Source organism: Leptonychotes weddellii, chromosome 5 (genome assembly GCF_054177405.1).
Source record: "Leptonychotes weddellii isolate Sample4059 chromosome 5, ASM5417740v2, whole genome shotgun sequence".
Lineage (NCBI taxonomy): Eukaryota > Metazoa > Chordata > Mammalia > Carnivora > Phocidae > Leptonychotes > Leptonychotes weddellii.
Window position 1 is genome coordinate 154,526,759 of NC_138373.1, and position 16,556 is coordinate 154,543,314.

The 16,556-nt window shown below is 55.5% G+C and overlaps 1 protein-coding gene across 4 annotated transcripts in view; it reads right to left on the reverse strand.

Annotated features, from left to right (window-relative positions):
* Positions 1-215: 215 nt before the first annotated feature.
* Positions 216-16,556, reverse strand: part of TTLL1 (TTL family tubulin polyglutamylase complex subunit L1) — a 30,949-nt gene continuing 14,608 nt past the window's right edge. For 3 of the 4 annotated variants that reach the window (XM_081822579.1, XM_081822578.1, XM_081822580.1), the window contains 8 exons: positions 16,099-16,307; positions 15,304-15,484; positions 14,180-14,314; positions 13,260-13,368; positions 9,916-10,059; positions 7,911-7,997; positions 5,239-5,402; positions 216-485 (listed from right to left, as the gene is read on the reverse strand). In XM_081822579.1, coding sequence (XP_081678705.1) covers positions 362-485; positions 5,239-5,402; positions 7,911-7,997; positions 9,916-10,059; positions 13,260-13,368; positions 14,180-14,314; positions 15,304-15,484; positions 16,099-16,307 — 1,153 coding nt within the window. In that variant the 3' untranslated portion in view covers positions 216-361. The remainder of the gene's footprint in view (positions 486-5,238; positions 5,403-7,910; positions 7,998-9,915; positions 10,060-13,259; positions 13,369-14,179; positions 14,315-15,303; positions 15,485-16,098; positions 16,308-16,556) is intronic. The other variant, XM_081822581.1, reaches the window with a different exon arrangement.

A 16,556-nucleotide genomic window follows, 5' to 3' on the forward strand; every position in this document is an offset into this window, starting at 1 on the left:
AGGGCCGTCTTGGGGGGACTGGGTCCTTCACCTGTGGGATCGGACGCCAGCTCCAGGCAGATGCTATTGAAACGGAGCTAAATCGTAGGACACCCAGCACCAGCCAGAGGAGCGCAGAATGGCTAGGTGTGGGGAAAATCCCCACATGTCTGGTCTCAGAAGTATTGTGTGAGAGGAAAGGAGAAGCAGGGCATCTTTCCCTCTTAAGAGACTCCTTCACCTTCCAAAGAAATGCCTTTATTTATTTACAGGGCTTAGGAAAGGGGAAAAAAGCTCTAAAAAAAAGGAAATTTCAAAATAGGCCCAGGTGCAGTGAGTATCTGGCAGGGTCCAGGTTGCAGTCTTTTGCGCCTACTGGTGCTCACTTCCAGGTTGTGAGGACAGTTCTCCCCGAGTCTCGCGATCGGCCCCCTTTGGGCCCCAGTGACTGGCCCTGTCGACTTCTCAGGTCTGCCCCATCACCCTGCGCCAGCTCTTCATCATAGCTAGAAACAGAGGAACATCTTCAGGATTTGGCCAAGCAGGGCCACAGAGCCGTAGTGTGGCAAATCCCACGTCGGCCAGGGAAGCAGCCTGCCCCCCCGCCCCCTGCATGTATCCAGCCTGCCAGCCCCCCAAACCCTGCCTGAGGCCACAGAGCATACAGGTACAGCCTTGTTAAATTACTTCTGTGAACTGTCCCCGGCTCCTGCAGTTGACATTTTATGAAAGCTTCCTACCAGATGGAAGTCGGCAGTGACCCCAAAGGAAACACGAATGGGACACCAGGGAGGTGAGGGAGAAGACTGACGTCTGGAAATACTTTTATACACAGCATCTGTTGGCAGGTATGACTGACCCCATTTCAGATGGGGAACGGGGTGTGAATGACCCGCCCCGGGGTGAGGGGACCAGGACAGGGCGGGCAGTTCACCCCACAAGAAAGGCCAGATCCAGCCTCCACCAGCTGAGACCTACCCAGCCCCTCCCCCACAACGTTTTCGCGCCTGGCCTGTGCGGTGTGAAAGCATGACCCCGTGTAGGAAAGAGAGCCTGGGCTTTTGCCTCAGAAAGGACAGAGCTGAAACCTCAGGCGCCCCTGCCCGGTTAGGACATCTGGGTAGTCCCTGGCCTCTCCCGCCACGGTGAGCCCCTCTTAGGGGGTCCATGAGGCTGGAGAAATGGCACTGCATCACCCGCAGGGCCTGGCAGGTACAGCCTCTGGCGATGGGGTCTCCTATCCCCAAGGTGACTTCCCATCACCCTCCTGACTGACCCCCTACTTCCTATCTGAGACTTGGGAGAGGTTTACTCAGCGTCCTAAGGGCTGTGGGATCAAGTAAAACCCAAGACTTCAGATTCCCAATTGGGACCTTTTCACCCTGTGGATCAGGAGCGTGAAAAGCATTTCTGTTCCCTATTAAACCTCCTTCCTAGGTATCCTTTGGTGGCCACGCCCTGACTGGGGATCCTCTGTTGTAAGTGGATGTTCATGTCAAATGCAAAAGGTACGAAGATGCTCAGCTATGTTGCTTTAGCTGAGTTTTGCTGACTTCTGGAAAAGGGGTATTTCTGTTCTACGTTTATTCCCAGAATCAGAATCTGCAGGTTGAGAGTGGTGTGGGAGAGAAGCTTCTGAAGCTGAAGAACATATTTTCTGCGCTGTGCTTCTGCTGGGAAACGGGGGGCCGAAAGGGAAGGCAAGGAGGAAGAAGGCTGGTTTGTTGACTGTTATCCACACAACAGACACTACGGGGTTTCCCTCTGCTGGAATGGCGATCAGGGCAACAGGTAGGGCCCTCCTCTCCCCCATCTCCTTAGGGAGAGATGATGCTGGAGGGAGGACTCCCCAGGAACACTGGAGGTTCTGCCTGTGGGGGCCCCTCCTCACCCCAAGGACTGCTAGAGCCCCTGGACTCCCTGTTCACATGTTAGCACCACCCCCATTAGCACTCTGTTGCTGGTTCTGTGTCTACATCGCTGACCTAAGGACTGCAGTGACCCCATTTGTCTGGTTCACAGTTGCCCCCAGCACCTCATTCCTGGGTGGGTGTGCAGTAAGAATCTACTGAATGATGGGGGCCGGGGGGGGGGGAAGGACCACACAGGGGTTACCAGTCTCACTGTGCATGTGGCAAGCAGCTGACATCTGGGACACACTATTCCCAGGGGTGGTGCTAATGTGGAGGAGAATCAGGCAGATGGTCTTCTAGGGCCCCTTCTCATTCTAGCAGGCTTCACTCCTGCTAGAATGACAAGCAGATTGCAGTAACCGGCAGGGTTCAGGCAGTAGTGTTTTATTTATTTATTTATTTATTTATTTTTAAAGATTTATTTATTAGGACGCCTAGGTGGCTCAGTTGGCGTCTGCCTTCGGCTCAGGTCATGACCCCAGGGTCCTGGGATCGAGCCCCGCATCGGGATCCTTGCTCAGCGGGGAGCCTGCTTCTCCCTCTCCCTCTGTCTCTCCCCCTGCTCATGCTCTCTCTCTCTCTCTCTCTCTCTCTGTATCTCGGCTTCTCCCTCTGCCTGCCGCTCCCCCTGCTTGCGCACACTCTCTGACAACTAAATAAAATCTTTAAAAAAAATTGATTTATTTAGAGAGGGAGAGTGAGTGGGGGAGGGGCAGAGGGAGAGAGAGAATCTCAAGCCGACTCTGTGCTAAGCACGGAGCCGGATGCGGGGCTCCATCTCACAACCCTGAAATATGACCTGAGCCGAAATCAGGAGTCGGATGCTTAACTGACTGCCACCCAGGCGCCCCTGGACAGTAGGGTTTTAAAGGCTGGACGAGTATACCCAGCACCTTCAGACCTGAGCCCTGGAGGCTGCAGGCACAGAAGGCCAGGCCTCGTGGCTTGAAGGCCAGCACAGCGATCAGGGCAACAGGAGTGCCTACTTCTGGGGGCCAGCACCAGTGGTTGACCTTGGGCAGCGAACTGGCAGCCTGGCTTGCTGCTCTGGCTACTGGCACACTCTGGAGACCGCTGTGAGCACCCCACGGGAGGCAGAGCACCTGACGCGGTAGAAAGTCAGGGCCCTCCCTCCCCGCGCAGCCAGCTACTGCTGCAAGAGGCCGTGGCTGTCAGCCAATGGGATTCCTGACCGTGAGGTCATCCGAAGCACTAGGGAGGAGGCCTGCATGGAAGCGCCTGGAAGCTCTGCGCTGGAGCCTTCCTGACTCACAGGAGCGGGCAGAGGGCGGCTGAGTGGGGGCGGGGGGGGCGGGTGTGTGTGTCACCTTTCTGTCGTCAACTAACAGCAGTGAGGCTCTGACCTCTGGGTCTTTAACCGGAAGTGGGGTGTCTGCCGCCCTCCCTCAAGGGCCCCAGGGGCTCCCGACTGCCCAGCCTGCCACCACCCTGGCTGGATGAAGACAGATCCACCAAGTCCCTCACGCTCCTGGCAGGAGGCAGGACTCCTCCACATACTCCACCCCCGTCTGCCTCAGAGGCCGTCAGGACTCAGCCCCTGTCTCCTGCACGTCACCCTGCCCCTCCCCCACTGCCACCCCCAGAGGCTCCGGACACGCCCCAGTCTGACCACCCCCAAGCTCTTCCTCTGCGCACTCAGAACTCGCCCGTCGCCAGCAAACCCCCGAGTCTCCACCTCATCCTGGAATGTCCCCTACACCTTCCTGCGCTAAAACCGGGCTCTCCCTGAAGACACTGCTTCCCTGCAGCCCCTCCAGTGGGGGTGCTTTCTCTCCTACCCATCATGCCCCTGGGCCTGGAGGGAGCCCCCCATCTCCAAAACCTCCTTCCCAGGTCAGCAGAATCCATCGCCCGCCGTGGGCAGTTAGCTGTAACCTAATTCCTTACCATTCAGGCCTGCAGCTCACAAGTGTTAGCCGCTGCAGTGACCAAACAGGAGACCCCAATTCCCTGACCCTGTGCCCCCCCCATGACCTCGTCCTCCTCCCCAGCTCAGGCCCATTCCCACGGCCCCCGACCTTGTCACGTCCAGCAACCCTGCAAAGCCCGGACTGCAGACACTCCCTCTGACCTCTGCCTCTTCTTCCCCAGCTCGCTTTGCTGGTGCCCCAACCCCAACAGCCCGCAACCACCAGGACCTCTGGTGCCCTCCCACCCCCTCGCACTGTCCTCCTCTCTCGCCCTCCTCCGTGCCCGACAAGCCCCAGGGCTGGTCACTTCGCGCCCTCTGCTTACCCTGCACTTAGCCCACTTAACCACTGACCGTGGCTGGAGGAAACCACCCACCACGCTGAGTGGTCACGCCTGCAGCTCCCCACCACCGCCCCCGGAGGCCCCCACGTTTCCCTTCTGAGTTGACCCTCCACCCTCCCCAGTGCTGTACACACACCAAGGCCACGCCCGGCGTAGGCGGGGAGGTGGTCAGCCGTGGGCTCTGGAGCCCGGGGCCCCACGCCAGCAACGCCGACCAGCCGTGGGCCTGGGACCTGTGTGCAGCACGTGACCTTCACTACAAATGTCTTCCTTTGTTCTCTTGGGACGTTACACGCATTTTTACTTTTACAGAAGGACTAACGTGACCCTTACACGTGTCCCTCTTCCAGTCTGGGGCACTATTTTCCTCTTTCCTCCAGCTCCCCTTCCACACCTCACAGCCCACGGTAGCCGCATCCACGCGGACAAGCTAACGTGCGTCCCTCGCGTGCCCTTTTCTGCAACCTGCTTTCCTCCCTCGGCCTCCCAGGCCCCACCAGAGCTCCTGGGCCACCCTCTATTCCACGGTTTGAACCAACAGTACGTTGCTCAACCACTGTCCCCAAGAGGCTCTCACGCTGCTCCCACTTCCTGCCGCCGCCAACAGGCCACTGTACCTCTCTAAACCTTGTTTCCGCTTGCGTGAGATGGGGCTAATGACAATACTGACCTCAGGGGGTCGCTGGGGAAATGAGGCACTCAGCACAGTTCCGGGCATGTGGGCAGCCCTCAGCTGTCAGCTATCATCATGAGCATTCTCGTCTTCCCAACTCCGGAAGACTGCTTGCATTAGCGATCTCCCACCTGCTCCCACCTGCCCCAGCGGCTCACGTGGTGCCCAGCAGGTGGCAAACACATCATCAATATTGATCAAGTAAAAGACCCAGACAAAGGCCTAGTTTAAGACCCGTTTTTCCGCTACAACATGATCTATCCTATAACATCATTAATAAATGAAATGCTCAGCCCAAACAAGGCAAGTCCACACACATGCAGACAATCCAAGTTGGGTCCTGGCTCCCCTCAATCTGAAACACACAAGGACAGCTGCCCAGTCTACACACAAACTTACAGAATTTCGTAATTGCCGAGAACTTCCTTCGGGGGTGACTTGTTCCATTTACAGTCTGGAATCTCGCCATTAGGGACTGCAATATTGAGGGTGTCGTTGATCAGGTTATACTTAAGGATTCGGTCGTTGGCAGTGCTGGAAGTGAGAGACGGGGACGCATTCACCTACGAGAGGAAAGGAACCGTGTTGTTCACTTGGATCACAGATTCCTGTGGTGTGAACACACGCACTGCTGAGGAAAACGCCCACTACCACACACTATAAGTCAAGCTGTCATTTCATACTGCTCATATCTAATATCGTCCGGTACTTTGTATAGGAAGCATTTTAGGATCTGCTTCCATTAGCTATTAGATGAAATATAAATAGTATTGAAAACAGGTTGGGATTATGACCTGCAAATCACTTATCACACAAATAAAAATGTTAAGTGAAGGGACGCCTGGGTGGCTCAGTTGCTTAAGCGTCTGCCTTCGGCTCAGATCGTGATCCTGGGGTCCTGGGATCGAGCCCCACGTTGGGCTCCCTGCTCAGCGGGAAGTCTGCCTCTCCCTGTGCCCCTCCATCCACTCGTGTCTTCTCTCTCTCGCAAATAAATAAAATCTTTAGAAAAAAAAAGTTAAGTGAATGTGGATCATAAACATAACTTCAGTGTCTACCTATGTGATGAGCTCTGTCCAAAGTATTGAAAGCCCCCCGCCCCAAGCTTTGCTAGAATCAGTGAACCAAATCACCCTGACCAAGCAGCATTGTGGGGTTGAAAAAGTAATGCCCCCCACCTTTAAGTAATCTCTATACCCAACATGGGGCTCAAACTCATGACCCCGAGATCAAGAGTCGGATGCTCTACCGACTGAGCCAGCCAGGCGTCCCCAGTGGGCCCCTTTTTGGCAAAGAGAGTAATACCTCACCAACAAAGCAATATTCTGCCAAATGAGAAACCCATCTGAAAGACAGAAAGTTAGTCCCATAAGGCCCCCGAGGAGCTAAGCAATGTCAAAAGTCCACAGGTTAAAATGCAGTCATCGGCTGTGTGGAGAGTCCCACAGGCCCCGAGTCACCACCTATTTACTCTTACTTTAGGCACAGTTGTAATGATCTTGGTTAGCTGTTTCCTCAGGCTGTGGGAGAGTGGAGGCAGCAAGTGTTCAAGTTGTTTAGGTTTCTCCCAAACAGCCAGACTGTCTCTATGCTGCTAGTAAGGTAGTTAATGTTCAGCAGTAAAAGGTACTGTATGAACCTCAGGCGCCCTTGGAATTACTACGCTAGCGGGGCGCCTGGGTGGCTCAGTCAGTTAAGCGGCTGCCTTCGGCTCAGGTCATGATCCCGGGGTCCTGGGATCGAGCCCCGCATCCGGCTCCCTGCTCAGTGGGGAGTCTGCTTCTCCCTCTCCATCTGCCTGCCACTCTGCCTACTTGTGTTCTCTCTCTCTCTGTCAAATAAATAAATAAAATATTAAAAAAAAAAAAAGGAATTACTACGCTAGCATATCATAATGCCAGGATTATTATAAATATGCTAAGATTAAGATCTGTCATTATGATAGAAGTATTATTCACAATTATGATCTAGCACATCAAGGAAAGTTTGACTTCCATTCAAGTTACTCTGTTTAAAATGGAAAAAAACACTCTGTAGCACAATGGATAGTGTACTGGACTTCTAAAATGGAAAAAGAGAATGCATAAATATTTTATATATGCATCTGCAGATTTCTCTAGATATCTACATATATCTCCATGCATGCACGCACACGTACACACACCCACACACCCACACACTCGCAGCTTTGGCAGTAAAAGAAGTAACCTGGAAAACACTGTTCTGGAACAGTTTGCTCTCTGATGACTTGGCTCTCCCAGCAGCTTCCTGTAAGGGCTCCCAGTGAATTTCCCTACAAGTTGTTGCCACTCACAACTTCCTGTTGAGACCCCGCTTTCCTGGCTCAAAATGGGACTGAGCTCAAAGGCTTGAGCCATCTACCTCCACCAGTGCTCAGAGGCACACGCAGGGAAATGAACCAATGGAACAGACGGCCCGCATTGTCATGGCGTGTCCAACCCTGTGTCCCCTGAGGCCCGAGCTCCTCCGTCTGGCCACAAAGCAAAGCGGGGCAACCCCAGCAAGGCAGGCTCTGGGCCTCGGGCGTGCATGCCAGCGCCACTGCGGCTGAGGCCAGCATCACCCGGGCCTGTCCCCAGAGAAAGGGTGTGAGCACCTAGGCCAGCCACCGCTGCATCCCGTCCATGCCCGGAAACAGGCAGATGAATCCACTCCCAGACTACGCCTTGGTCGGAAAAAGATAACATCCCTTATCTCTGGACCGTATGCTACCACCTCCCACAGGCTTCCGGGTCTGGGAGATCCTTTCCTGAATGGGAACAATGTCCCCATGAGGACAGGGCAGGGCCTCCGGGGCACGATGCTTCTGGAAGCACCTGGGAGCACCAGGGCACCGAGCTCGTCCGGACGAGGGAAGCCGGCTCCGTGGGCTGGATTCGCAGGTGAGAGATCAGGAGTGTGCTCACTGTTCAGCAGCAAGCTTGTCGCACCTGACTATCTGTCCCTGTTACATCTCATCGGCCGAATCTGCCCCAGTCCTGCCGAGCCTGAGGCAGGGCAGGGGCAGCTGGGTGGGCGAGCAGCCCCACGGGCTGCAGCAGCGCGGTTACCTCAATCAGCCAGGGCTTCAGCTTGTCGTCGACGATGATGTCGTACCCATAGCACTCGAAGCAGTGTTTGTCATTGTTCATCACCGGCTGCAAGAGAGTAAGGGGTGGCTTGGACGGTGGCCTCAGCAGGGCCCGGCCGACACCACCACCTCGGAGGCGCGGGCGGCCGGGCGGCGGGACCTCCTGGCAGTGCTGGGTGCTGGCGTGTGGGGGTCTCACTGCCAAGACCAGCGCGCCCCACCTCCGCCCCTGGTGCTTCCCTCCATCCCTCCCGGTTCCTCCTCCTCCTCAGCTCAGACATGGAAACTTCCCTCAGTCTCCGAGGGGACATCACGAAGCGATCACCGGGGTCTCCGGGCCTCACTCATCCGAGGCCTGATCAGAGCAGCGGCATCTCTGTCCGCATGGGACTGTCCTCGGAGCAGACCAAAGTCCTGCTCCTCAGCCGGCACACAGAGTGAAGGCCTATGCAGCCTCTCATCACGAACAGACACTGTCCACCAGGCTGCTAGGCCCTTCTCGGGCCCTTAAGGATGCGGGATGCCAGGTCAACCTCCGTTCTCTGTGACAAGAGTCAATCCATTTACTGACAATTTGTGGATTTTCTTTTCTTTTTTTTTTTTTTTTTAAAGATTTTATTTATTTATTCATGAGAGACAGAGAGAGAGGCAGAGGGAGAAGCAGGCTCCCAAGGAGCAGGGAGCCCGATTGTGGATTTTCTTTTTAATGTTCAATTCCACTTCATAAACTGTTCTCCAGGTATGTAAAAAAAAAATCCTGCTAGCCACTCACAACGCACATTCCCAGGCCCTGCCCAGGCTACGTGGATCAAAACCTGTGGGAAGGCCCAGCAAGCAGCCACATCACACGCGCCCTGGGGCCCCTCGTGCACCCCACAGTGAGTGAAGCTCACAGACACGACAGACACGACAGTGAGGCCTTTTTACACATTAGTGGGTATGTGGACGCTCTTCAAACACTGGACTTAGACCTGAAACTCCTGAGGGGAGACAGGCCAGTCCAGGCTTACCCGCTGGAGGAAAACCAGGCTGGGGGGTAGGGAGGTGGGGGAGGCGGCCAAGAATTAGGCGGCTGTTTTTCCAGGGGAGTCAGTGGAACTGCATCTCCCCGGAGAGCCTGGGGTCCTACCCCCAGCCCCTGCCCACACCATTGTCCCAGCAGCCTCTGCTGGACAGGAAGTTGCTAACTCTCCAACCCCCCCACACCACCGTCTCCCGATTTCACGGAGAAGGCCTCCGAGGCTCCGAGAGGCTGGGCATACACTCTCCACGGGACTTGCTGCCTACGCCCAGGGCCAGGCCAAGTGCCCTCAGGTCCCATAGCCAGTGGGCCAGTCTGTTGGGAGCCCCCTCGGCAGGCCTGGGCCCCAGAGCCTGTCCCTGCACTTCCTCGCTCCAGGGCTGAGCCTCCATTTTGCTTATGAGTCACAGAGTGATGAGAATCTGGGAGCCCACATGTGAAGCTCTGAACACAGTGGCCCACATGCTGGTGGCCTGGTGTTTATTTCTTTCCTTTCCCTCAAAAAGAGATGCCCGCCTGCTTTGGAACAGTAAAACAAAACACAAGCAAAAACTGCAAACCAGCCAACAAACAGCAGACTTGAGGCAACAAGCGGAGAGGTGGGTGTCTGGATGTCCATGATGTCACAGAGCAGGAGGCCTAAACCCGAGGAGGCCACCGCGAGCCATCTCTGACCGTCCGCTCACGCCAAAGTGGGCCTCCTCCATCCCCTGGCACAGAAGAGCTGCTGGTGACCCCAGCAGGACTCGTCTGGCACCTGGCACGCCCTGGGCAGCACCCAGCTGGAAGCCGGCCCCACTACCTCCCCGAAACTGCCCCGGCCTCTGCCAGACACGTGGACATGAGGGAGGTGAGCCCGTAAAGACAAGTATTTGTGGCAAAAGAACAAGCATCCCCCGCCGCCCACACTCAGTGGCTCTGCTCACAGGCCCCAGCCCAGCTCCGCCCCCCGCCAGGCACTCACCGCCACGGCCTTCAGCGACTGCACGATGATCCAGTGGATCTCGTCAAACAGCTTGCCGGTCACCTCCTTGCCTCGGGTGCTCTCCAGGTAGAGCCGCAGGTTGCTCACGGTCCACTTGCCCCCGTGGATGTGGTTGTAGTCTTCCTGGTGTGGGAAAGGGCACAGGGCTCCAGGCAATGCACCCTGAGGAATCTAGCACCTGCTCTTTCCCGCTAGAATGTGTGCTGGGGCCCCCTATACGGGTATGTTTTAAAATACTCACCTCTAGTAGTAACATTCACACTTAGTAATTCACCGCCCTCAATGCATGCTGTGGAGTGCCACCCAGACCCCAGCTTCCAGCCCAGACATCTCTGGGAGCTGCCCCTGGCTAACAGGAGCAGCCCAGTCCAAGGTCATGCCCACCCTGGCAGCCTGCAGCCTGTTACAGGCTGATGCCAGGGTCCCTCGGTCCCTGATCCATCCTGGATGACTCTGCAGGACCACCCAGCTCCAGGCACCCTGTCGCTGTTGCGTCCCAGCTCGACCTTCCCTCTGCCCTGTCTGGACCCCTCCCCCGCCGTTGCCCCAGCAGACCCCCTGCACACTCATCTCTGCCTGTGAGTCTGCTCTCAGAGAAGCCACACGCGGTACTGGGCACCGTAGTCCAAGAGCACCACACACGCAAGTCCTCACAATGTCCCATCCGTGGGTAAGAGACTTGGGCTCAGAGGGGTTATGTGACCTGCCCGAGCTTCTACCCGGGCCACGAGGGAGCTGGCACCCGAGCCCGGCTTTCTCACCCTCATCCACGGCTCTTTCTAGTCCTCTGACCCTAAACATTGACTCTCTACCTAATGCTCTCTTTTGGAGGCAAAAGCTAGAAAATCCTGAAGTACATCAGGAGGTTATGAGACCAGGCTTCGTTTTCCTAAGTATAAAGATGAGAAGTGGGAACTAAGGGGCGCCTGGGTCACTGAGTCGGTTAAGCGTCTGCCTTTGGCTTGGGTCATGATCCCAGGGTCCTGGGATCGAGCCCCGCATCGGGCTCCCTCCTCCGCAGGAAGCCTGCTTCTCCCTCTCCCACTCCCCCTGCTTGTGTTCCCTCTCTCGCTGTGTATCTCTCTGTTAAATAAATGAATAAAATCTTTAAAAAAAAAGAAAGAAACAATACACATGTGTAGATATAAACAGCAGGAAACATCTCCTGCTTTTTGGACTGTTGGAACATTATTTTATCAGATTTATTTCAGAATACCTTATCAATCAATTTGCAAACACTGCGCACATCAGGATGCACCCCTGCTCTTTCCATCCCCTTCTCTGCCTGCTGGATCCATCTGCCTCCTAGTGGGCCTCTCCCACACACCTGAGCCCCTACCGCAGCCCCAAGGCCTCCCTCATCATCTGTCCTTTGCCATCTGCCTCCCCTGCTGGTCCCTGAGTTTCCTGAGGGTGGGGATGCCCCTTCGCAGTCTCTGACCCAGGCACCGGGCTGTGCCCTGCGCCCAGGGACACTGGGTAGATGTGCCCAACAGACGCTTTAACATTTCAGTGTCCAGTACAACATCTGTCCTTCACGCAAGCCTAATGAGAGCCATGCGAGGCTTCTACTCGGGACTGAAACTTAGGTTTCTCTGAGTAAGCACTTTCTCACGTTAACAAGCGAAGCATTCACAAATAGAACCCAAAGAAAGCACAGAGCCTTCTGGTGCATTGCAGAGATGCCAAGCTAAAAGGCCTGCCTTCTGCTCCCCCCTTCCACGGATTTAAAAAAAAAAATGGTTTCTGTTTCTTATTGATGAAATAGTGACTCAGCTGACTGGTGTCCTGAGAAGGCCTACAGAATGGAGCCCTCCCAATTTCAGTGTGGCTCCCCAGCACCCCCCTCCCCACCCCCTGGCGGCTTGGCAGGCCAACATGCTCAGGGACACCAAGCGGACTCAGGTCGGCACTGTCATCTCCCAGCCCGCACCCAGACCTCACTAACCGGGCTACTTGGCGACAAAGGGCCTGATGTCATTGCTCAGCTTTCTCCAAATGGCTGGTAAGTTTGGTGCTGCGTCCCGTGACAGCTCATTTTCCCAATTCTTATGAATAAGCTTCTGGCCAAGCCACCCTTGCTCCTCCCACCTTGAACGTGTAACAGTGGTGCTCGCCAGTCTGCTCTCAGGGGAACCTGCTGGGCAGTGAATCAGGGTCGGCCTCACACAGAAGACTATCGAGGCCCTCAGTAAATGGTCACCAGCAAGGTAATTCCAGGGCTCCTGTTTGCAGACGAGGTGGCCCAGGGAGGCCGGGGTGACTTGCCCAAGTTACACGGAGGGTAAGGGATGGACAGGGGATGGAGCCCAGGCTGGTCTGACCAAACCCTTCAGTAGGTTGCTCAAAAAAAGCTTGTTTTCTATCAACACTTACGCTCTTTCCACTCAAATTACATTTAAAAAAGGACCAAGGTACTCAAGGCTTCCAATCAAGCAAGGTCCAAACAGAAGACCCTCTCATAAAGAAATGAGACCTTCCGAACATTTTTGTTAGGACCAGAGTAAAGCCCCAAAGCCCACACAGAACCTATGACGTCCTGCGTCTGGGCCCTCCCTGGCCTCACCGGGTACCCGACTCCACCACCATCGCTCTGGGGGTTCCAGCCACCCTGGCCTGCTCACAGCCGCTGCAGTGCTCCTTCCTGCCATGGGGCCCCGGCACACGCTGTACCCTCCGCCCAAACACCCTTTTCTGGCCTGGGTAATCCCCGCTTACACCTCGGGTCTCTGCTCGAGCACCACTCCACTTCTGCACCGACGTCTTCTCCAGCCCTGCGGACGAGGGACCCCTTCATCCCACGCTCTTCTAGATGTGCACTCGCTAGCCTCAGAGCTCGCACCTCGGTTCATGATGACACATTCCCTGACACCTATCTTTCCCCGACAGGCCTAGGCTCCCCGAGGAGGGACCCAGCTAGTTTCTGGCCATCGGTGTAGCCCCGGCACTCAGCAGGGCACCAACCCAGACAGGTGCTCAGCAAGTCATGCGTCCTCCCACCACTCCCACGAGGGAGTGACATTATCTCCTTTTACAAGCGAAAAACCCACGCTAGGCTCGGAGAGTCAAATTAACTTGCCCCAGGTCACGGAGCCAGAAGGCAGGGCTTGATCCCGGGGCTTTCCTTCTCCCCAAGCCACCCCCCCGAGGCCGGCCTCACTGATGTGCTGGGGCAGCCGCGCCAGAGACTGAGGCCCCCGCTCCTGCTGAGTGCCAGGGCGTCTGGAATTCCACTCCTGTAGCCGCCTGCCCTCTCACACAAATAGAATGAAACCCACCAAAAGGGTCCATTTCCTTCAGCTCGACGGAAGGGACGCACTTACCCCATGTTTCTGAATGGCCACGTTGGTAAGGTGAACGAACATGTTGTCCAGCTCGCTGGTGCTCGGGGTGTACTTCACTGTGCAGAAGCGGCAAAACCCGAGCTTATACCTACGCGGGAAGTTAGATTACTTCAACGCTCGGAGGAGAAGCATAAAGAAAATACAACACTCAGGAGCCGCCTGGGTGGCTCAGTCGGTAAAGCGTCCGCCTTCGGCCCAAGTTGTGATCTCGGGGTCCTGGGATCGAGCCCCACATCGGGCTCCCTGCTCGGCGGGGAGCCTGCTTCTCCCTCTGCCCCTGCTCGTGCTCTCACTCTCAAATAAATAAAATAGAATATATATACATATAATACTTTGTTCTCTTAAAAGAGCCCCTTTTTTGGTTTTAAGCCTCTAAAAGAGCTGCTTTCTTATGTTTTTTTTTTTTTTTGTAACAGTCGTACTAAGATACAACTCCTATGCCGGGCGCCTGGGTGGCTCAGTCGTTAAGTGTCTGCCTTTGGCTCAGGTCATGATCTCAGGGTCCTGGGATCGAGCCCCACATCGGGCTCCTGGCCCAGCAAGGAGCCTGCTTCTCCCTCTCCCTCTGCCTCTCTCCCTGCTCATGCTCTCTCTCTCTCTCTCTCTGTATCTCTGTGTCTCAAATGAATAAATAAAGTCTTAAAAAAAAAAAAAGATATAACTCCTATGCCACAGTGTCCCCCTGCAGCGCACAGCTAACTGCTTCTTGGTAACCCCAGAGGTGCGCGGTGAGTACCACACTCGATTTCCTGTGTTCGTCGCCCCACAGAGAGAGCCTGTGACCATCAGCAGTCACTGCCCCCGCCAGGGCTGGGCCAACGCTCATCTACTTCCTGTCTCCGAAGAGCTGCCCGCTCTGGGAGGGCCAAAGCGCGAGACAGAACCCCAGGGGCTCTCACATGTAACAGCGCAGCGGGCGGTACGTGGACACCAGAACGTACAGGCGCAGGTCAAACTTCCTCCCGCCGATGAGCAGCGGGTTGTTAATGTAGAGAGAGATCACGTAGGCTTCCTTAGTAGACTGTGTCACAAACCTAAACACGTCAGAGAAGGTCAAAGGTAGATGGCAAAGACCAAAGGTTGGTAACAAGCCCTCTGCCTCTCATTAAGTGAGAGGCCGGTGTGTCGGGGAGAAAACGGGGGTCAGGTGGCTCCATGGAGGAGCCCCCGAGCTGTGCCCCTGCCCCGGAGGACAGTGCCAGCAGTCTCTGGGAACCCATCAGGGACGTGCTCCCTGGGCCTGACCCACGTGGGGGTCAGCAGTGTGCACTCAGACTTAAGTGCTCTGCACGAGGAGAAGGTGACCCTGTCGCTCCTAGGAACCCTGACAGTGAGCCACCAGCCCTCCAGGAGAGACTCACAATCCAGCATCTCCGAGCGGTTCAGGACCCTCCGAGGCAGGGTGAGCCCCAGACAAAACAAACCCCCCTGGCCTGGTATCCTCAGTTCCAAGGAGCCCTCAAACCCCGGGCAGAGAGCTGACCTGACACCGCACAGCGCCACCCCCTGCCACTGACCGCACACACTCCCATGTGCCTCGCACCGATTCACCTATTCTATCCCCATCTTGCCCCCGTGAGGGTGGTGCTGTTGGCATCCCCCATTTACCCAGAGGAAGCATGTTAAAAGTCTACCCAAACAAAAGGTACTCAGGCAGTAAGTATAGACAGGGATTCAAACCTACATACCCTGGGCCCAGATCTTAAGCAGATGCTTCACTGCCTCAGAAATACCAGGACTGAGCGGGTCTCACAGAAACTTCCAGAACAAAGAGCAGCCCACAAGGGTCCCCGCTCCTGGGACCGTATGCTGGTTCATACACCATTTTTCTTTGCAACTTGCCTCAGGTGGGATCCTACAGTCAATCACACGACTGCAGCCACAGAACCCTGCCACGGCGCCACGTGGCAAATGCCACACACCTACAAAAGCAAGCGAGGGTCCCCAAGCCCCGGCCAAGACTGACAGGTGGCCTGGAACTCCTAACTCGGAAGCCCCTGGGATGGGCGGGCCCTGCACTCACGAAGAAGTTTTGCTGTCCCGGGACCACTTTTTGATCTGTGAGAGCTTGTTGATCAGAAAGATGCCCTTCCCCTGGGCTTTGCCACAAGGTTTCATGATCCAGGTGCTGGAGGGGCTCTTCCTGAACTCCTCCACGAACAGGTTGTAGTCAGCGGGCAGCATGTAGGTGACCGGAACAAAGTCTGAAAGGGGAAACAGAGGGCACAGCAGTGGGTGAGCCAGGCCAACATGGTCACGGGCAGGAAAACATGGCCACTGCTTTTTCTGAGGCTGCTTCACGCCACCCCCTCCCCGAGCCAGTATCGAAAGGACTAGCCCCTCTGCCATTCGATTCGTGTACGATAACCTTATCACCTGTGTGCTAAGCACTTCACAAACCTTTAATCCCCACAGCACCCTGTGGGCTAGGTCCTGTTATTATCCCCATGTATCAGATGAGGAAACTGAGGCCCCGAGAGATTGGTTCTTTAATTTTCCCGGGTATGTAGACACACTTCTCCCTGGGAACCGCCAGATGCAGTGATGAGCCTGCATTACAAAATGCAGCTTGCAGTTCGGGACGAGCACTGAGCTCTGAGTACTGAGGACGCGCTCTTCCTCACGTGCACCATGTTCCCAAGGCGCTCCTAGAAACTCAGATCCAAATGTGAGCCCCTGCCCTGCCATTCTGGAGACACGTGGAATGGAAGAGGTGCCCAGCCCAGCCACCACAAGCATGTCACCATCTCGGTACCTGGTGTCACTAGTGAACTCAGGGCTGTGTTTGAAACATGGGGCCAGTGAGAAAGACACAAACCCAGATAGAGGTATTTCCCATTTTCGTCTTTCTCTGCTAGAGGACTCCCTTCCTTCTCCAGCTCCTTCCTGTATCTTTTAATATTCTTCACCATCAGGTCCTTCCGGGTCAGTTCGTAGTGGTTCGGAAAATGGTTGACTATTTGATCGTCTGAGAGCCGATAGCCAGTCTCGACACTAAAAACGTTTCGGATGGTTTGCACACTCATCCTAAAAGGGAAGCACAGAAGGGGCATGCAGAGCAAAAGCTCAGAGCAGGTCCACGTGGTGGCAGTTCTCTCAAAAGCTGGTGACCAGAGGGGCTTACCCGTTTCCCCCAACCCCTGGAACTGGGCCAGGAGATGCCTGGCCCAGGGCAGCACAGGGCGGTGTCCAGTGACCAGCTGGGTTCTGGTCTCTGGACAGTTCTGAGTCTCTACAGTGGATGGTTTCACTCCCCAACACAGAATATATGCTCCA